Source organism: Frieseomelitta varia, unplaced genomic scaffold (assembly GCF_011392965.1).
Source record: "Frieseomelitta varia isolate USP_RPSP 00005682 unplaced genomic scaffold, Fvar_1.2 scaffold_155, whole genome shotgun sequence".
NCBI lineage: Eukaryota > Metazoa > Arthropoda > Insecta > Hymenoptera > Apidae > Frieseomelitta > Frieseomelitta varia.
The window spans coordinates 1-22682 of NW_025109250.1; the positions used below are offsets into that span (position 1 = coordinate 1).

Below are 22682 nucleotides of genomic sequence, written 5' to 3' on the forward strand. Positions count from 1 at the left end.
AATAATTAGATGTTACATTACAAACTCAAATAGTGTATATAATTATTTAATATTTTTATATATAAATAATATAACTTATCTTGATATATTTTATACATAAATTATCAGTTACTAATTTTTGCTAAATTTAATGAAGTATGTCAGAAGTATGTTAATGATGAGGATAAATATAAAAAATATCAATTTTATAATAATCATTTTAATTATTTAAAAGAAAGATAATAAATGGTTTTTATATATTTATTGCAATTATGAAATATCCTGTTTTTAGTATTTCAAGTGCACTTACTTGCTGTGTAAATTTTATTAATTTATAAGTGGACTTACAATTAGTTACATTTATTTTGTATTTTTCAGCAAATGGATACAGCGCACTACAATAGAATGAACTTATAATTGACTGCATTAAACCTTATTCAACCATTGCATTTGATGGCATAGGTAAGTAAAACAAATAACACGTAGTAATATTTTAATGAAAAATTCAGAAATAAATATTTTATAAATATATAATCTTTTGTATTTTGTAATAAAATAATCACATGTCTCAGAAATGTATTGTTTACATAATTTATAAATATATTATGAATATATCCATTGTATACTGAAAAATTAAACGAGAAAATTTTATTGTTTTGATGTACAACGAATATAGTCATGATATATTTATAATATAAGTTATGTATGTTAAGAAAAATGAAACAAAAAACATGTAATAATATAATTAAAAATGAATAGAACATTCTCCATAATTGTGTACTTTGAAATTAATTTGTTTTAATGTGTTATACATTATAAATGACTTGTTGCCAGTCTTAGTCAATAATATAGTTTTTTATGACTGTATGATTTGTATAATTTGTTTTATTGGTCGTGACTACATGAATTTTCATATTCATATTGATCAGTTACAAATTTTGTTATTAATATTAGTAATACTATTAATTTTGTTATCAGTGGAAACAAAAAAGTTATAAGTTGTTCTAGAATGTAGAATGTTTTGTTCAAATAGTTCAATTATTCATTATCACAGTAGTTCAAATTGTTCAATTGTTCTATTAGTTAGTATATAATAGTTAGTTCGCTAATATCATTATAATTTTATAAATATTTGTTGTATAATGATTGAAATCATTTATATTAGTTGTAAAACTGGAGAAGTTTTTGAAAGTCTTAAGAAACTACTAATTGTTTTTATATAAAAACTAATTGTTTTAAAATGATAAGCGTAATATGAGGGATTTATGGGTATCGTTAGGCCCATAAAACAATTGCGAAAATTATTTTGAGACTGATCTTGTCCAACCGTGCACGTGCTCGACTACATAAGCGAACCGTGCAGTGTATATATACATAGTGTCCAAAAAGGTTGGGATCAAACGTAGACTGCGTGTTACTGAGGTCAAATAGATGATAAAAGTTTATATAAACTTATGTCCGAAAATGCTTCATTGAAAAGATATAAGTTTTTAAATATATTTATGATTTATTGCGATTTTATAAGAAATGTTCGAAAATTCCTCCTTCTGCAAGAATGCAGGCTTCCATTCGTCGAATCAGTGATTGTTGAACTCTTTCAAATATTCCATTTATATTAAAAATAATAGTAAATGCATTTTGAATACATTCCCAAAGTTGATCTTCTGTATCTGTATCGTATTTTTATAAACCATCTCTTTTGCATGATCCCGTAAATCGAGAAGTCGAGAGACTTTAGCTGAGGTAACCTAAGAGGCCATCTGATCCGCCGCGACCGATCCAACGTTGAGGGAATTGTCTATTAAGAAATTCACGTACATACCGTCCAAAATGTGGCGGGGCACAATGTTGAAACCACATTTGATAGCGTGTTTTCAATGAGACATCATGCAACATGTTGTGAAGATTATTTTGCAAAAATTGTAAATAAGGTCGAGTTATTAGTCTGCATGATCCTATAAGGACCTATTGTCGCCTATAATCCCCGCCCAAACATTTGTAGAAAATTGATGTTGTACATGCGAAGTTTGCCTAACATGCGAATTTTCATCGCTCCACATGTGACTATTGTGGAAATTAAATATTCCATGTCGCGTAAACGAAGCTTCATCGGTAAATAATATTATGGACAGAAATTCTGGATTGAGTAATCGTTTCTGTAACATTCATTGGCAAAATGTTACTCGATTTGGTCCGTCATTAAAATGTAATTCTTGTTCTTTTTGATAATGAAATGGATATAATCGGTTTCTATTTAACACATTCTAAACTGTTGATTTAGACTGATCACAAATGGCACTTATCCGTCGAACACTACTAGTTGGATTATTTGTCAATTTGCAAAATTTCTTTTTCTTTATTTAAATTAATCTGATTTCTTCCATTGTGATGATATTCCTTGAAACTTCCAAATTCTCTTAATCGCCGATCGATATTGCCGAAATTCTTACCGCCTGGATGTTGACGTTTTGGAAACATTTTCGCGTACATTCTTGCTGCAGCACGTTCATTACATCGCACTTCATCATACACAAGATGCATATTGCATAATTGAGAAAATGTGTACATGTTAATTGCAAACACAAAAGTGAAATCATAAAGAGAATGCGTATTATACGACGAAATATCTATTAGACGTTAGACTAATGAGTAGGTCTTGTTTAGGCCGTAGGTCAGGACATGTAAACAATAATCTTATTGAGAATTTGTAATACATTTGTAACAGTGACGAGCATATAAATAAGGAAAAAGTACTTTTCATTTAATGCAGTATCTTAATGTATAATACTAATATATAATAATGTAAATACTAATAATACTGTATAATATATTATAATAATACTGTCATAATGTACAATACTAATATTTCTCCTATTATGTTTGCACATGTTGAAAATACGATTCCTTAATTTCATTTATGAGTATAGTTTGTATAATTAACATTGTTTGATTTTTAACAAAAATAAATGCATTGTTGAAAACAAGGAATATTGGACGAGCAGTTAAATAAGGAAACACTAATTTTGTTCCAAAAAGTAACTTGTTGTATTTTTTAAATATAAATTTCCTTACTTATACATATTGATAACTAGTAATGAATATTTTATTAGACCACCTTTATTTTTTATCATCACCTCACCACATATAGCGACGAGGCATAGAATTAATAAGTGTGATCACGTCGGTCGGATGAAACGTTTTTCCATGCATTTTCGATTACAGTGTACAAATTATTTAAATTGGAAGGTTTTATCATTTTAATTTCCTTCTCTACAGAATTTCCATTCTAATTTCCTTCTCTAATTCCAGAGATGTTCAATGAGGTTCAAATCGGGTGATTGTGCTGGCCAACGCATGAGGTTGACATTATGTTTCTCCAAAAATCGTGTAGCCTTCTTAGACGTGTGTTTAGGCTCATTGTCTGCTTGAAATATCCAGTCCTCTGGTAAGTTTTCTTCAGCAAAGAGTATTAAATTTTTGTCCATGATATCAACATATTGATGCTGATTCATAATGCCATTTATACGGCAAATTGGACCAGGACTGTTTATAGTCATTCCAACTCAGACCATAACAGAACTCCCTCTTTCTTTAATTGTCGATCTTATGCACTCACTTATTCTTCGTCTTATGTAAGTATTCTTCCATCCGACTTAAAACAATTGAATTTGGATTCGTCTGTAAATATTACCCTGGACCATTGATCTCTTGTTCAGAAGTGGCGAAAGCTAATCTTGCTTTACGATTTTTTTGGCTTATAAGCGATTTCTTGCGTGCAACGCGACCTTGTAATCCGAATTCTGCGACAGCGTTGGTTTTTTCTTTTTCTCGTAAGCACTGAAATTAACTTTCTTAAGGGGTCTCCTCATTGTCCACTTACTAACTTCGATTCCTGTATCTCTTAATAAACATTTAGCAGCTATAGTTGCCGATTCTGTCTCATGACTTGTAATATAACGCACAATTCTTCATTCATCTTGACCAGTTAAGACTCCTGGCCGCCCTCCCATTGGAGTTATCACGTCTTCACAGTGTTTTGTAATCGCAGTAGAGTAGATTGACTTACAGTACACATTTTAACCACTTTACGCGTCGACAAACCATCTTAGTAAAAGAGAAATAATTCTTTTTGAGATATTTCGTGCAATGATTTCATTATTTCTAATATTTAAGTAGCGTCTTTACAAGTTAACTAACGCTTATAAACTAACAATGAGTCTATTATTGCATGACAACTCTCAATGTAAACAGAGAACCACTGTTTACATTTATTCCATTAGTGTATATATTGCTAGTGTTTTGCGATGCTAAACTGATTCTATGTATTTTTATTACTGCAGCCAAGAACAAATGTATTTCGAATATTAGAAAATAGTGTAAGCTTCCTCAAAGAATGTCGAAATAGTTAATAACACTCATTTTCATTTTATTGTACTTCATTTCATGAAAATTTTATTCATTGGTTTTGCTCCTTACTGTATATGTACACATACATACATACATACATATGAATGCTTAACTGATATTCACACAAACTTAACACTAACACTAAATTCACTGAGAACTAATATGTGGAAATAGAAGAATTGGAACGAACTTGAACGAGACTGAACTGACTACTACGCGGATCTTGATCTGTCTCTTTGACACAAGGAGTAGAACTGAACTAACTGAACTCTTATCCTCTTTTATAACATTAATTATCGATGGCCTGTCATGGTTTTGCATCCGGTGTTTCATTTGGAAACAGAATGTCAGAGATGGTGTTTATTGAATATTGTATCGATATTCATTCTCGTTCGCCGTTTGATCTGTACCATTCGAAGAACAAATTGGAGCCGATTGCTTCAGAACAAAGACCGATCGGATATTCCACACTTCATAATATATTCTCACACATATTTATTCTCTCTTCGTTCACATCCTCGGTACAATACACGCCAAATCGTCTCGATAACTTTAGAGACTAAACGAACGTCGGTCGTACTTTTTGTTTGTCTTTAGTTTCTTTGTTATAAACTGAGCATTGCCACAAATTATGTCCTGACAATATTATCAAATCAGTTTTTTTCCTGTTTTTCAACACGTTGAGAAAGTTGCTCTTTCTTCTGCTTTATCCACTTGCAATGAATTTTGAAAAGAATTCTAACTATTCTCGCGCGATGCACTAGTTTATTAATATACACAAGACTATTATTATATGTATGTTCTATTCTCGGACTACAGACGATTTCTTCCTGGTAAGAAAACTGTTTTTCACCAATATCGGACGAATTTTCTACTGTCTTGAGTCATTGAAAAATTAGGAAAGACTTCTTTGTTTCCCTTTTCCATCGGCTTCGAAGATTTTGGCACTCCGATGAAGGCAGATCATTAATACTATTTGTCAATTCCGCTTAGAGCGTGTTTTTAAATATTTTCGAGAACTTTGTCTGAGAGAATGCCACATGTTCTGTAGTTCTAACGAGTCAGCAAGGCTCATTACAACCTTACCTCCTCTTGCTGGATTTTCTTTTCAAAAAATAGAGTAAGTTACCAATCGTATTATATAAATCAGGTCATTATTCGAAGTTTCCAGACACTAATCGAGACATTAATTTTGCATTTATTCTACGGTCGTAATACAACTATTTTATTTAGTTTTACTATTATGGTAGTAAAACTAAGGAAGTAATATTGGATTTCGCGTAATGGAATGAACGCACTTATAATTCTGAAGAGGTTTATTCAATATTGCAATAGTGGTCGTGTACAACATCTTTTGTCGATTTTGAGGAAAATAATCTCTTTGCTTCTTCCAAGCATGTCCTTATATATTTTGGGTCATATCATCGTCTTCAAGTGGAAGGGGAAAGATCATAGATGACCAACTACTGGATCTTGCTTATGACTAATTATTCACTTTTATGTGGACTGTTACTAACTCAGTATTTGCACTGATTCAATATTGTTAGGCCAGGTTGGTCATCCAACACCTTTCCCCTGAAGAGTGAAGATGATAACACGAGAAAGAATCTTCAGTAGTGTTTAGACTTAAAATTATGATATACGTTTCAAATTACAAATATGGATATAAAAGTAAAATATTTTTACAAATAATATACACTCCTGGACAAAAATATAGCACACGTGTGCTATCATTTAGTTCTCAAGGATAAAAAAAATTCCCTAAATTTTACAAATGGTACGTAAATATTGTCTCACGGTAATATATTACATAGTGACAAACTAGATCTACGCTGTCCGTACTTCAGAATGAATGATCTTTATTTCAGCCTTTCGGCCTAGAAATAGACCTCAGTGCCTTACATTATTCTTTACATTTTGTTTTCCGTTTTAATTCCCTTGGTTGTCAAGTTTTCCCTTATTATTTTTCCCTTACATCTAGTATTGCATGCTTTAACCTAACTTTATACTATACATAGACTAATTAGACTAATAGAGAATGATATTTGCACACTGCCTCTAAACTTAATATATTTCTCTTTGGTACTATACTTTAATTTAGTACTTTACCTTAGTTGTGTCTCTATATTTAGATTTCTGTTACTTTTTCTCTTTTTTTCCTTCTTAATTTTTTTGAGCCAGGCCAACGCTTCCACATCACCCTCTTCTGCTAGGAACCTTTCCATGTTGAGACCGGTTTCTCCCAATTCCCTGCATTGTCTCCAGTGCTCGAACGTTCCTTCCTCTTCTTTACATAGCGGACATTCTTTCTCTGTTCCTTTAGCCCAAAATAATATATCTTGCTCTAGCCAGTATTATATGTTTTTTCTTTTGTCTCCCCTTGCATATGTATCCATGCCTCGTTTTGGATGTTATCCTCTCCCGACGCTTTTCCTTTCTTCAATTTCCTTATCTGTTTTTTTTCTATCTCCTCCCTTGATATGTTCTGTACGGGTGTTTCTTCTTTGTTTTCTACCACCTTCTTCCACTTGTTTTCTCTCTTTCTGTCTGTACCGTTTAGGAGTTCCATAAAGTATCTCCGCCATTCCTTCAGTCCGATTGCTTCACCTGTTGGTGTCCTTTGTTTCCTCCCTTTTTTAATATATCTCCATATTTCCTTCTCTGTCTTAGCTTTTCTGATCTCTTTCAGTTCGCTTTTGGCCTTCTCCTTTTGCTTTCTTTCACATATTATTTATCGGAACTCCCTCCTTTCCCTCAGATATTTCTCTTTCACCTCCTTTCCCTCCTTCCATTTCTTGAGCAACTTTCTGACTTCCCTCTTCTTCCTGCCACATTCTTTATTCCACCAGTTTTCGTTTTTCAACATCTCTCCCGCCTTTCTCTTTACTTTGGTCATTCCCTCTATCGTTTTCTTTATTTCTTTCCATCTGCCTTCCATGGAAGTTTCTGCATATACTCTTTTCCTTGTCACTTACTCATATCTCTTTATGCTTTCTTCGTTCCATTTTACCAACCATCTTGTTTCCTTTGTTGACCTTCTTCCTCCCCTTGGTATCTTGTATTCCAGTTTGCAGTATATCGGCATATGATCCGACTCTACTCTCTCGTCCACAATAAATTCTCTTACTTTATCCTTCAGCGTCTACTATTGCGTAATCTATCACCGACTGACCAGTACTACGTATGAACGTATATTCTCTCTTCTCATCTCCTTCCACGTTTCCATTTAGAATATGCCAGTCATTATTTCAATCTCTGTCGCATATCTTGTCCTTTGATCTTCTTTTCTTATGTTCACTCTCATAGATTCCTCCTTTCTCCCCAGTTCTTGCATTCTCCTCCTAACAACATGTTTCTCTCTCCTTCTTGTATTATTTCTATTTGTTTTAGCAATTTTGCTAATTTCTCTTGATTATATATCGTCCAAACAATCCATGTATCATTCTCCATTGTTATTTTCGTTCCTATCGTTCCTTTTACGTGGTATACTTCTTGACTTCCCCTAATTATCTCTCTTCTCATCCCTACTAGTATTCCTCCGTTTGCCCTTCCGTTTCTTTCTGTGCCGGTTGGTACTCCCATCTATATTCTCTAGGTAATCTGCTCCTCCAGTTATTTCATTTTTTTTCTTCCATCCATGTTTCCGTTAACCCTACGTAGTCGAATCTTTCAATATACTCCCAGAAGCCTGCTTCTTTCTTCTCCACGCCAGCCACGTTCCAGAATAGGACTCCGACTCCCTCTTTTTCCTCTTCCCTCCGTCAGTACTTGTCCTTCTCAGTCACTTCTTATAGGGCTTTTCTTTCATTCCAAATATACCATTTTGTCTATTCCTATTTTCTTATATCCTACTGTAGTCTTTTTTCCTTCTCTTCTCTTCTCACCTGCCAGTTTCCTTAATTTCTCTTGTATTTCTCTTTCTTTTCGTGTTAGGTCATCATTTATGTATATTTCTGTTTTCAAGTTTTTCTTCCTAGTCATTATTTGCTTTTTGCTCATTCGCTCTTTTAATTTCACCGCTACCGTTTCTATTCCTTTGTCCTTTCTTACTTTCCATGATCTTCAACTTCTACATCTAATTTCAAGTTTTCTTTTAGAAATTTCTTTACTTCCTGCGCTTCTGCCTCTTTCCATTTTGCCCCTTTTATCACTATGTTACTTCTACTTTCTCTCTCTCTCCTCTCCTCTCTCTCTCCTCTCCTCTCTCCTCCAGCTTGTTTATTATTCTCTCCTCTCCTCTCTCTCCTCTCCTCTCTTTCCTCCATCTCTTTCATTCTTCTCTCCAGCTGCATTCTTTCCATTTTCCATTCTTCCCTCTCTTTCCTGTCCTTCTTCCTGTATCCCATTCTTCTCTCCATATTTTCCTTTCTTCGCTCATTTCATTTTTCAGCTTCTCTATTTCTCTTAAGAATTCTTGAAACATTTTTTTTCAATCCTCCTTCCAAATCATTCTTTATTTCCTTCTTTACCGATTTCCTTTCGTCTCCGCTCTCACATGATGTCTCTCCTTTCTGTCTATCCTTAGACTGTACAAATTTCTCCTTCGTCCCCTTATTCCTACTTGATGTCGCTCTTGTCGCCATATCTTTCTACCCCTTTTTTTCTAACCTCTACTTTCTCCTCTTGAATATTCTCGCCTTCTTTATATCTGGCCCCACGTTCTTTTTTCGAATTCTCGTTCCCAACTCTTCTCCGCTCTTTCTCGTTTGAATCGCCTTACCTAGATTAGCACTACCTGCATTACTGTGACTTTATAATCCCTCTTTTCTCCCGACTTCTTAGGCACGAGAGAGAATTCTTTGAAGACTATCGCAGAGCTATCTTCCAGATGTCCAATGCGTCAGTTCACTGCACTTGAATGCGAATGCCGAATACGAATCGCAGGTAACTAGACGAATGCTGCTCTCGGTTAATGAATGCGCGTGGCATGTCATTTCAGCGCAAGAAGTTAATGCACTGTACTAAAGTCCCGCGCTGTCCGTACTTGTATTTATGAACAAAAATCTCGTAGCGGAGGTCGACGAAATAATAGCACATGTTAATGGATGAAGAATTTATTTAACAAAAATTAAACATATATGTAATGAAAATGACATAAATTGAAACAAATACTTTATTTCTCAGTAGTGTGTAGGACCTTCCTTATTTTCAATGACTTCGATCATTTTTTTTTGGCAAAGAATTGAACAATTTACGAATATAATTTTGTGACAATTTACTCCATTCATTATTAAGACACTGTTTTAACTCATTAATATTTTGAAATTGTCTGTTTTCCTTGCACACCGCTCGAGCTAGCTGATCTCAACAGTTCTTGATTATATTTAACTCCCGTGAACACGCTGGCCAGTCAAGAAGCGAAATATTTTCTGATGAAAAATAATCTTTTACTATAGCTGTATATGTACTTTAGCTGTATGGACTGCGGCATTATCTTGCTGAAATATGAAACTGCTACCAGCAATGTGTACCGCACACTTGTTAATTGTTCTCGTATTAAATTACGATAAGTGTTGACATTCATTCGGCTGTTAATAAAGACGATTTCGGATTTTCCATTGTAGCCAATGCCTACCCAAATCATTATACTCTCTCCTCCCTCTCCACACACTTTTGACAATTCTTCTTTTTGTACATGATGATAATAATAGTCAAAACCATCTGGACCATCTCTTTTCTTTTCAAGGTTGAATCTCTTTTCATCTGTGAATATAATTCGCCGCCATTTCTTTTCCCAATGTATGTGTCGTTTTGCAAAACTGACACGAGCTCCTTATGTCTCGTTGTCAAAGCAGGTTTTCGTTTTAATTTTCGTCGTATAATATTGTCACACATTTGGAGAATACGACGAACATTTCTCGGATTAGTTTCAACTCCAGTTTTTTGAGCAATTTCAACAAGCTTTTTGTGCAATTTGAGCGTGATGTGAAAAATGAGTTAGATGCAGCGGTTAGAAAACAGTATGTTTTTCTCTATCAGAAATTGCGAGCGGTCGTTTATTGCCCTTTCGTGTACCATATTATTGCCGTCTTTTAGTAAATTGTAAATAACTTTACAACTCTGTACAGTTTTCGCAATTTTTGAAATTTTTGAACTTTTCTTTTCTTAATTTCAAGATTACTTGTATTTTTTCTTTGCTTAATCTCTTGCCACGTCCTATTTTGTTCACTGCTGGAAATTCTACCAAAACTGAATACGCACACAAAACTATGTCTGTATGACTCGAAACGAGAAATTCGAATGAAAAGTCAAGTGTGCTATCATTTCGCTGACCTCTGCTACACGATTATTGTTAATAAATATAAGTGCGGACAACGTAGATCCAGTTTGTCACTATACAATATATTACCTTGAGACAATGTTTACGTACCATTTGTAAAATTTAGGGAATTTTTTTTTATCTAGAACTAAAAGATAGCAAACGTGTGCTATATTTTTGTCCAGGAGTGTATATATATAAGGTGTTTCATAATATGTGGGACCCACTTCGGGAGCTAATTGTACGCCTAAAAACAATGAAAAATAGTCATATAAATACATGTCCTATCTATACATATTGTATATACAGGGTGTAACGCGACGCACGATTTTTCAACTATTTAGCCATCTGACAAAAAAAAGTTTAGAACAAAAATTGAACGGTACAAAGTGTACAATAGGTGTCAGTAAAAGAAATTTCGGAAACTATTTGTTTTCATAGCTAAATCAAGGTCACTTTGGATTAAACAAATAGGAACACATAATTTTTTTTTCACCGTTGTAGAGAATATCGAAACGAATTCAAACACATATTACATGATATTTTTATTAACATGTTACTCCATTTACAGTAGTGGAAATGTGAAATGTGTTCCTATTTGTTTAATCCAAAATGACCTTGATTTAGCTATGAAAACAGTTTTCGAAATTTTTTTTATTGACACCTACACCCTGTACCGTTCAACTTTTGTTCGATACTTTTTTTTGTCAGATGGCTGTAAGTGGGTGAAAAATCGATACAATTCGAAAAGACATGAATTATAATGGTGTAGTACTTCTGCTTGTCCGGGTTCTCCACCGGGTTCTTGCTGATTGAATAATTTCTGTTTCCTCTTTTTCGTAAATTGTGTATGTCGCTTGAGTGATGTTTTGATTTTGATTGTAGGGCACGGGCTTTTGGCTATGATTGTTGTGTTCTGAGTGTATATCAGAGTTGAAGTTGTAATTGACGAAATTCTTGATGATTGGAGGCATGGTATCGCTGTTATGTGGATTCTTTATAAAATAGAATATCCGCCTCAGAAATCTTAGGCAACCACAGCAATGGCAACAATTTAACCATATTATGATAAATAGTATTTTGGGGATGTTCGTCGCGGGTAGTGCAGGATAAATGATTTGGACAAATATCTTATTTGTAAAGTCACAATAGACGCGGAACTTCGCGGCGTATCGCGGAGTTTATACGCACTCAAAGACGGCCTCGAATTTCCGTCGTGTTCTTATCTTTGACTCGATGGCTGTTCGACTTGTTCTCTCGACTTGTTCTCTTACATCTCCAGTCTTCGGAACTTTTTCGCACCGAGGAAAACTCGGTCCCCGTCTCGGACATCCCTAATTGGCTAAATCGTTTTTGCGTTTTGACCAATTAGGTTGTCACGAAATTGCGCCGCCTATTCCTTGCGTTCGAATCAAGGATAATTCCGAGATATTTGACAGTTTGGGACCAGGAAATGTCTTGATTTACGATTTTGATGGCTGTGAGCGTCGGTTTTTTTTGTGGTAAATATGATGACTTGTATTTTATTTGGATTTATTTTTAGTTTCCAGTCTGTATTTGTCTAGTTGGTCTATGTGTTTTTGAATATATTTTGTAGCTTGTGTTAGACTCCAGGAGGATGCATAAATTGCAGTGTCGTCGGCGAAAATTGCTGTGTGAGTTTGTGGTAGGTCATTTATGTGTGAAAAGTAGTGGTCCGAGAATAGATCCTTGGGATACTCCTGCTGCGATTTCTTTGCAGTTGGATTTAGTTCCATTTATGGAGACATAGAATTTTCTGTTTTTTAGGTAATTTATTATGATGTTTACTATGTTTATGGAGAGTTTGATATTGTGTAGTTTTATTACTAGTGCATTGTGCCATACCGAAATAAAGGCTTTGTTGAGGTCCAGGAGAATCAGTTGATGAGTTGTTCGATTTTTTACTTTTTTCAATAACTATGTGTTCTGTGACTCATTGGGGCTGCTGTATTGATGAATGATTTTGGCGGAAACCAAATTGTTGTGGAATTATCAGGTCTTTTGTATGTGGTGTCGGATGATTATTTCTAGTATTTTTCTTTAAGGTATTTTTCTTTAGGTATTTTTATTTTATTAAGGATGTCAAGGGGGCTAATTGGTCTATAATCTTGTTATGTTGGCTTTGGGTTTCCCAGGTTTAGGTATTGGAATAACTTTGGATGTTTTCCATAGTGTAGGGAAATAGGCTATTTGGAAGCAAGCTTTGTATGTGTAATGTAGTTGGACTATTGTTTTGTTGGGGAGCTTTTTAAGTTGTGTAGTTATTATTGTTAATCAATCGATTCTTTGGGTTGTAGCACTTACGTCCATACGTATATATTCATTTATTGAGTTATAAAACTTTGGTTCTAACTTTTACATTTGGAAAAAGGAATATGGCACGCATCGCCTCTATCCTACATCATATTACAACTTCCACATGTATACAAGCTCGACGGCGACCGAAGAATACCAAAGACTACCGGCAATGACTGACGTGCAGTTATACTTAGCTACTCTATTGTTTCTTACAAACCCCCCTGTATGTTGGTTCACAGGAATAATATAATCCAAGTACATTACAGTGTTTGATTGTCTTCTCTTTCTGTCTACGATTTTGTTAATAAGTCTGATATCAAGTCTTCGGACCTAACATGTTTTATTATTATATTGTTGTCCGCTGTCTCTTGTTTAATAAAATGGTATTTTCTATTTATATGTTTGGTTCTATTTGTTACCTTGTCACTTTTAACCCAATCTATTGCTATCTGTCGGCTTCTAATATGATATTCTTCTCATCACGCACTCTCATTCCCATCCAATAAGCTATACACTCATTTTAACATTTGCATTCCGTCTCACACGGCTATTATTTCAGCGTCGCATAATGCGACTAGATTCTGTTTGTTGTTTCTCCACGCTGTTGTATTACTCCCGAGCCTTAATATAATTCCATGCTCTTTGTCTTCTGTCTTTCCTCTTCCTTTTCCTTTAGACATTCCTTTAGACATTCCTTTACTAGGATCCGGCCTATACTCTCCCTTACCTCCTCTTCAAAGCTTAGGGCCCTCACCCTTATTTTCTCCCTCTTCGTCTCTTCCAGGACTATGTATTCTGGGGTTCGTATGTCCAGGCCTAGTATCCATTTTATGTACTTTGTCTGGAGCCTCTCAACTTCTGCCCTTTCTTGGAATCCCCACAGTTCTAGTACAGTAGTATTTCCGTTATTAGGCTATCCCACATATACATCCTCATCTTGTTTAATTTTGCGTTCAATCTTGTTTAAGTTTGCGTTTCCCTATCCCCCATACCTGATTCAATACTATCCTCGCTCTCCTGGCCCTCTCCTCTATATGCCTAATCATGTTTCCATTCCTTTGTAAGACTATTCCCAGATAATTAATAAACTTCTTGACTATTTCTAGTTTCTGCCCTTTCCATTTCCATTCCTGATTCTTCGTTTTCATCCGTCCTTTTCCAAATGTCATTATCTTGGACTTGTCTACGTTCAGCGCCAAGCCTTTCCTGTATAAATACTTCCCTAACCTTTTCATCATATTTTTTAGGTCCTCCTCCTTGGTTGCGAGTAAGACCACGTCGTCCGCGTATGCTAAGGAGTAAAACCTTTCTTTTCCTACCGCAACTCCACTTCCAACCTGTGCCTAGTTCCTTTTCCATCTTTGCTACGTATATTATGAACAGTGTCGAACTTAGAGGACACCCCTGCCTCAGCCCGACTCCCGTCCAGAACTCCTCTGATTCTTTTTCATTTACCTTTACTATATTTCTCGTTTCCTCATGTATTTCCTTTACTCTCTCTATTAGACCTTTTTCTATACGGCTCTTTTCCATATCCCTCCATAATTTTTCTCTTTGGACTGTATCGAACGCAGCCTTCAAGTCAACGAACATGGCATACACTTTCCCTCTCTTTTTCTCATGTTTCCCTTTCCACGGTGTGTTGTAGTATGCATCCGTTGTCTATGGTTCCTCTGTGCTGCCTGAAGCCTGCCTGTGATTCCGGTGGTATTCTTTTTGTTTCCGGTTCCTTCCTTAGTCTTTCGTTCAAAATCGCTGTGTATATTTTATATGCCGTGCAAAGGAGGCTAATCCCTCTGTAATTTTCTGGGTCATCTGTGTCCCGCGGCATGTTTAATATGATTTTTAGTAGTTTATTTTGGATGCGTTGTGATTTTAGTAAGTGCGTTTTGGCTGCAGCTGCCCAAACTTGGTGGCGGCTTGCGCGCCAGGAGGAGGTGTAGATCGTCATATCGTTTGCGTACATTGTTATATGTGTTGTGTTGAGCCCTGTGGAATTCCTGTTTTAATTTCTTTTATTGAGGAATTTGAACCTTTTATGGTAACGTACATTTTTCTGTTGCTGAGGTAGTTGTTTATTATTTTGATGAGGGACATCGGTGTTCCTATTGCTGTGAGTTTGTATATGAGAGCGTTGTGCCATATTGAATCGAATACTTTTTCGATTCTAACAGGATCACTTGGATGTATCGGTTTTTGTTAAGTTCCACAAGTGTATACGTGTGCACATATTCAAATATATATATAAATATATTTATATATATTTATATAGCTTTATAGTCGCGCGAACATTGTGATCATAGAATGAAAGTGGATCGAGCTGAAGCAGATAAACTATAAGATATGTACGACTAAGCGTTTTACGAGTTGAATAGAAACTTAACAAATATCGTGTAGATGTTTTTAATCAACGTGGAAAATATTACGATACATATAAAAAGATAGAACGCGTCAAAGCTCCCTCCGCGGTCCGAGGCCGCCGTAATAAATAGATCACATTATCTCATCAATCTCTAATAACACCAGTGTTTTTAGTCAGTATAAATCAATTAACGAAATATTGGAACAAAATTTCGCGAAGGTTCGCACAAAATTCACGAACCTTCGCCCGTTCCAACATTCCGATAAGCACCACATTTTTAACATTCGGTCGGAAATTCTACTTTTTAAGTCTTACATATAACTTACATATAACAATTTTTGCGAATTAGTCCTCTCATTCTTGTTTAATCTTTTTTTTCGTTCTTTGTTTCCTTCCTTCGTCCGTATTCGCTTGAAAAGAAAACAAAAAAGGAAAAAGGCCTAAGAAGAAAAAGCATAGGACAAACATCTTAGAAATTAAACGTATTAGATGTACAAATTGTTCAAGTCAAATGTAACAATTTTTTAGAATATCTCAGAATTTGAAGCTGAACTCGATATTCTTTGGAACAAAAACTAATTATGGTTGGATCAAAAATGAAAGAAAAATCGGTTTGGTTTTTATCATCGTTATTGAACGAAGAAAGAATTTGTCGCTCTCGTTATTAAAGGAAAATCGAAGCGTTCATGCGAATTTTCGCAGTAACAGTAACATTTTTCCAACATTTTCCTGAATTTTTTATTTATTTTTTTCTTCTTCTTTTATACGATCGTTGCAAACTAATTCTACCTTATTATAGCTTACAGTATCACAGAGTTATACGCGGTATCATATAATTGCTCCCACTTCGTAATTTTGCAAAACGATCAGGAAAGCGCGTAATCGTCTTATTTAAAAAATTGGGAACTGCGGTAATGGATGGACGCAGACAATGTCACTGTGCTACACTTTCTTTAAAATATGAACTTCCATTTTATGCGGATTTAATACTATCGAATTTTGCTGTCAATCGAATTATATCATCGACGAAATTCTACCGTTGGAAAAAGTAAGACGATCGAATCATACTTTTCTTTGGCTTTGAATACTTTTTATCGCGTATGACAATATTTAACAAAAGAAAAGGAAAAAAGAGGGAAGGACAGGGAAACGTTAATTTTTTACTTGCAGGGTTGCAAATTCTGTCACTCTTGTATGCAAGAGTGATGTTCCTTGAATTGTTGAGGTATGAGAATGTTGTTCTTATTTAGGTGTCTGAGGAGGTGGGAGTGAATGATTTTTTCGAAAATTTTGCTCAGTATGCTGAGTAGGCTAATGGATCAGTAGTTAGTCTTTTCAGTCTTGGATTTTCCGGGTTTGGGGGTAGGAAGTATTTTTGCTATTTTCTAAGGGTTGAGGAAGTATGAGAGCAGGATACATAATTTTAAGATGTAATATTGATTTGCATAGTTGTTTTAGGAGGAAAATTCTTCAGTTCCTCTGTGAAGATGATTGGGCTTTGGAGTTTGGGAGATCCTTTATTATGTTTCTGATGTATTGAGGGGAGATGGTTATTTGGCTTTGGGTGGTAGTGTTTGGAAGTTTTGTGTTGTCTATTGTTTGTGTGTGTTTGCTAATTTCTTCATCAATTGGAGAAACGGTTGGAAATGCTTGTGATTGTGTATGTCGGCGAAGGTGTTGGCAAAAGCTTCGACATTTTCGGTATCTGTATAATACGTTTCTTCTGTATGTCGGTCGGAGAGAGGGGGGATTACTGGGTTTTTCTTCCAGTTAGTTTGTATGTTTGCCATAATGTGTGGTCGGTTTTTTGGAGATTACTGGGTTTTTTTTAGTTTGTTTTGTCAAGTGTTGTTTCTGATTTCCGATTGTTTTCTGTAGAGTGGTTAGTATGTTACGATGAAGTTTGTGTAATAAGTTTCCTGTTTTTTGGTATTTTCTTCTCTGTTTCTGTCCTTTATTAGGTTTAGTAGACGTTGGTCTGTGGTGGCATGTATAGTATTGGTCTCGACTGTGTGGGTTGCCTTCCGAAAAGCTGAGTGTATGTTTTGTTGGGGACGTTCGATTTGTGTGTCAACTTCTTCATTGTGTATGTATGAAATTGTACGTTATCTCTAATACATGCCTCTTTAAATTCGGAGTAGTCTTCTAAATGTTGGACTATGATTTTTAATTTTACGTGTACTTTGTGTGGAATTTGTCATTGTATCTGTGTTTTAAGGCTAGTTTAGCATGGTTCACTCGTCCGTGTATGTAGATTGGAGGTGGTTTGATATTGGTGGGAGTTGGGAGGTAAATGATTTGGTTTTGTTTATCAACGTTGTCGTTCATGTTTTCGTCTACTTGTTCTGTGTCAGGGAAGAGATATTCGGCTAGTATGTTAAATCTGTTGTGTGTAGTTATATTCGTGTTGGTTGTGTCCATACCTGTGGTAACTTTAAATGTTGGCCCTGAGTTGTATAGCGAGGATATTCGGCTTCTAACTTTTATCGTATTCAGTATCGTGTCCGTGGCCTTTCTCTTGGCCGTAGGCCAGAAGGTTATTTCTTCCGTCTTTGGGAGTGAGGTGTTTCGTTGCAAAGAGCAAAGTGATCGAAATTTCAATCGGATGTTGCGTTCTTGATCGTTCACTGTTCCACTGTAGAGATGCGAGTTCCTCTTTGGGTTGTAGCACTTACTTCCATACTTATATATTCATTTACTGAGTTATAAAACTTTGATTCTAATTTTTACATTTGGAAAAAGGAATATGGCACGCATCGCCTCTCACATGTATGCATGCTCGACGGTGACCGAAGAATACCGAAGACTACCGACAATGACTGCAGTCATACTTAGCTACTCTTTTATCTCTTACAGTTATTTTGTCTGGTCCTGGTGATTCGTTGTTAGAGAGGTGTTTAATTATGTTTTTGATTTTGACGAGGGTACAATATGGTTGTGAAGCAGGAAGTGGTCGAATTGATTTAATGTAGGTAATTTTGCGTTCGATTTCGTCTATTGAGGAGCATTGTTTGAATGCGGTCGTGTGTATATCTTGAAAGTTGCGTGCAAGGCCTTTCGTCTTTTCCTCGTCCGTGAAGAGGGTGGAGTTTTGTGTAGCGTCTTGTAGAACAGGAATTATGGTTTTGGAGCCTCCGGTGATTTTATATGTGCGCCAAAGGGTGTGATTTGTATGTTTAATATTGGATAATTTCTGTTGCCATGTCTTGTTTTCTGTGTGAGTTATTATCTCTCGGGTAGCGTTTGTGAGGATGTTTTTGTGTAACTTGTATGTAGGATTTTCTGTTTTTTTTTGAAATTTTCTTCGCATTTTGTTTCGTTTTTTTATTGTGTTTAGTAGGAGTGGTTCTGTGATTGGGGTTCTGTTTTGCGTCGAAATTGTTTGTGTTACTGTTTTGTATGCTTTATGTATGTGCTGTGTGAGAGTTTTGATTTCTAAGTCTATTTGCTTTTCGTTTGTTAGAAGTGAGTTTATGTTAATTTTGTTGCAGAGTTTGCTGTATATTGTCCAGTCTATGTGTTCTGTTTTTTGTCTGGCTGTACAGTTGTACAGATAGTTCCACGGGTAGACGATTTGAGGATAGGTCGTCAATTGTTGTGTTCTGCAGTTATAGGAGTATGGTATGTTGAAAAGAAAAATATCTACATTGGTTGGTGTGCAATTTGGTACGTCGGGCTATGTATGATTTGGTAGTTTTTTTTAGGTCTGAATGGTTTTTGATTTTTGATCCATTTGCGTTTCTGTTTAGGTTGTTCCGTATTGGGTGTTTTGCATTAAAGTTACCACCAATGATGAAATGTTCTGCTTCACGTAGAGGAATGATGTGGTCTAGGTCTGTTTTTGTTATTTTAGTTTTGGGAGGGGCGTATGCGGCGCCGATCGTGAGTAAGAGTGATTTTAAGTTTTATTTTTATTATATCTATGTTAGAAATGATGGATTGCGGAGTATCTTCAACAGGGATATTTTATAGATTGCGATTGATACGCCTCCTCTTGGTTTATTTGAAATTGTGAGGATTCCCTCTTTTCTGTGTATGTTGTAATTTCTAAATCCGATTTTGTCTGAAGGTGTAAGTCAAGTTTCAGTAACTATTGCTATGTTCGTGTTTTGTGTATCTAGGAAGTTTTGTAGTTTTGCGATTTTGTTCTTTACGCTGGTGGCGTACCAAAAATTTCCATAAAATGAGATTTAGGAACTTTTTATGAGTCATCTTCGAGTTCTTTAACGATTAATATGGTTGCCTTAACGCTATCTAGGTTGTTGTTGCATTTAATATAGTGTTTTTGTATGAGAGTGATGATTTTTAGGAATAAGTTTAGATCTGAGGATTGGACTTGTTTAATGTTTTCTGTGAAGTTGCGGTTTAGTCTCTGTTCATGTGTTGGGAAGTTTTGAAAGGGATTTTGTGGAGATAGTGCTTTTGCATAGGTGAGATCTGGTTTGATTTTGTGTATCGGCTGTGTGGTGGGAAAAGTATAGGATGTATTGGTAGGGGGTAGATTAGGGAATTGGTGGTATTGGGTGTAGGTAGGTATGGATTGTTTTTGACGGAGCTGGGGTTTGTTAGAGAATAGATTTTTTTTGTTTAGAAAAGCTAGGAGGGCAAGGCATTTGGAGAAGTTGGCGGGATGGTCTCCAATTTGCACATGTTGCTAGTGTATCTCTAGTTTTGGTGCAGTTCTTTATGTCGTGAGCTCCGGCACACTTGACGCATACTGGTTTTTTATTGCAGTTGGCGGAAGTGTGGCCGTGCGCTCGACAGGCGGAAACATTGCACTGTTGGTTTTGGGGGTTTCATATTTTTCCCAGTATATTTTCATGTGTTCTATGTATCTAATGTGGTTTATTTGTGGTAGGGTTGTTCCTAGCATAAATGTGAATTGATAGATTGGGTACTTTGTATGTGTCGGTATTTCTGTGCATGAAACTGGTTTTAAGCCCTGGTTTCCTATACTTTCACATATTCTGTTTATTGGAAGCCTAATTAATTCTTTTAGAACTACTGAAGTTGTTTTTTCTGAGCTGATTGTGGAATTCTAGGTTTTCTTTTTTGCATATTTCTGTGAATTCGTTGAAGTCGTTTACATTATTGAACATTATTTTTAATTTGTTCGAGATGAATTTAACTTGGAAAGTGTTTTTGTATTTATTTTTTAATGCGTCCAATAGCTTGATATGATCAATGTTTCCGTGTATGTATATTGGTGGTGGTTTTAAGTTTGAGTGTTTGGTGTTGGGTAGATTTGTATTGGCTGTAGTGTTTTCGCGTTCTATGGTGTTTTCCGTTTGTGGTTTGGTGTGGGTTTTCTCATTTTCTGTTTCCGTTATTAAACAGTCAGCGAAAATGTTAAACCTGTTTTTTGTGTGAATGTCAGGGTTTATAATATCCATACCTTCAATTTTGTTGATCTTGGTCACAGGTGTTGAATCTGAGAGCGACGCTAACCGTTTACGGGTGGCTAGGATTTTTTCTTCCTTCAATTTTCGTTTTCCTGTCCATGCAATTGGTTTTTCCGCAATTTCGCAGGCTTGATTTAAGGATACTTTGTTGTTCATGTACCCTGAACTGGGTGATTTCCTCTTGCTGTTGGTTCCAGTTGTTGGTATTAATTGTCTAATTTAAAAATCTGAAATTTACTTGGAATTTGCCCTTGGGCGTTGTCTGTTCGTCCAATAATGACGTTCTGCCGTTTGACGTTACCCGACTGCTAACTTGAATTTTCACTCGCGATTTTCACTTAACTTGATCTATATGCCGTTGTCAGTTATACATAAAAGTTTAGTGACAAATGCCAGAATGAACTCTGAATGACTCGGAATGATGCTCTCCGTGGAATTTGGGATAGATCGTTTTGCATCGTTAAAATTAATTTATTGTCGTTTTCAGTTAAAGGTAACGGTCCGACTACATCTAAAGACAATTTTTCGAATTTTTCGGTTGATCTGCTATGGTAGTAATCTCCATTGGCTGCTTGGTAGATTTAAAGTTTGTTTTATTGATCTGACACGAAGAGCAAGCCCTAACATAAGACCTTATATCTTTTTTCTTTGTGCCCCAATAACGTTCTTTAATTTTAAAATAGGTTTTATTGAATCCGTAGTGTCCTGAGAGTTTATTATCGTGATTCTCTTGAAATATGTTTGTTATCTCGTCGCGAGTCCGAGATTCAAGTCTATTATCTTATCTCGTCTAGTAATCGAATCTCGTTATTGTCAAATACAAATCTTAGCATTTTCAATAAAAGCGTTATATTATGTTTCTTATTTGGAGGTACTACAATAAATTTGTTTCCTTTGATGGTAATGGTATATGAAATAATATGAAAATAATTTGATTCTTATTACTTAACTTGTAAACACCGTTTGCCAATGGGATGATATCACTAATATTGAATCTATTAAAAATGTGTTTAGAACACTGGTTATTTTCATTTAAATCTTGAGACCAAAATAACTACTATAATTACTATATGTTTGATGTTGTTTCTCTTCATGTAATTCTATATACGCTGGTTTCAATCTTTCTGTCGATATAGTAGTTTCTTTACCTTTATAATCTATAAGGAATAAATTATCTAATATGTGCTTAAGTACCCGATACGGACCTTCATAAGGTTGTTCCAAAGGTTGTTTAACATGATCAACTCGTACGAAAAATATAAAATATGATCGTCTAGAATGATGTCTAGTTGGTCTTGGACGTATAGTTTGCATATGATCTTTAAATTTAGTAATGTTAAAATTTGTATTAGTTTCAACGAAAAATTCTCCAGGTAATCTGAGAGGTGTACCATATAACATTTCAGCCGCGGTTGCTTGTAAATCTTCTTTGTAACTATTTCTCAAACCAAGCATAACTGTTGGAAGTACTTCTAGCCAATTTTTATTTTCGTGACAACGAATTGCCGCTTTCAAGGATCTATGCCAACGTTCTATCATTCCATTGGATGCTGGGTGATACGCTGTAGTGGATATGTCTGTATCCAATTAGTTTTGTTAATGAATTAAGTAGTTGAGATTCAAATTGTGAACCGCGATCTGTAGTAATAGTTGCTGGAGCATCGAATCTCGAAATCCAAGTGGCATAAAACCCTGTTGCAACGGTATCCGCGTTTATATCTTTTAACGGAATCACCTCAGGCCATCTGGAAAATCGATCGATCATAGTCAAACAGTCCCTGTAATCGTTAATTGTTGGTAACGGTCCTACAATATCAATATGAACATGTTGAAAACGCTCTGGAACAACAATATGTTTCGGTGGATTTTTGATGTGTGCTTATCTTATTTCTTTGACAGCTTACACAACCTTTTGCCCAATGTAAAATATCTTTATTCATCCCAGGCCATACGA

General features: G+C 35.4%; 1 protein-coding gene and 1 long non-coding RNA gene across 2 annotated transcripts; one reads left to right on the forward strand and one right to left on the reverse strand.

The window, feature by feature from the left end:
* Positions 1-340: 340 nt before the first annotated feature.
* Positions 341-1795, forward strand: LOC122536438. Its single transcript, XR_006308401.1, has 2 exons — positions 341-441; positions 1704-1795. It is a non-coding gene; the product is annotated as an uncharacterized LOC122536438 (long non-coding RNA).
* Positions 1796-21239: 19444 nt separating this feature from the next.
* LOC122536449 lies at positions 21240-22669 on the reverse strand. The gene is made up of 2 exons (XM_043668828.1): positions 21796-22669; positions 21240-21433 (listed from the first exon to the last, which is right to left on the reverse strand). The coding sequence occupies exons 1-2, from the start codon at positions 22265-22267 to the stop codon at positions 21240-21242; spliced, it is 666 nt and encodes a 221-aa protein (XP_043524763.1). The 5' UTR covers positions 22268-22669.
* Positions 22670-22682: the final 13 nt, after the last annotated feature.

Bases quoted from the DNA above. Each gene is read 5' to 3' on its own strand.
- LOC122536449 (XM_043668828.1), bottom strand. From the start codon at position 22,267: ATGATAGAACGTTGGCATAGATCCTTGAAAGCGGCAATTCGTTGTCAC. The intron at 21,434-21,795 runs GTAATTATAGTA...ATAAACTCTCAG, and splicing joins GAAACAACATCAAACATATA to GACACTACGGATTCAATAAA.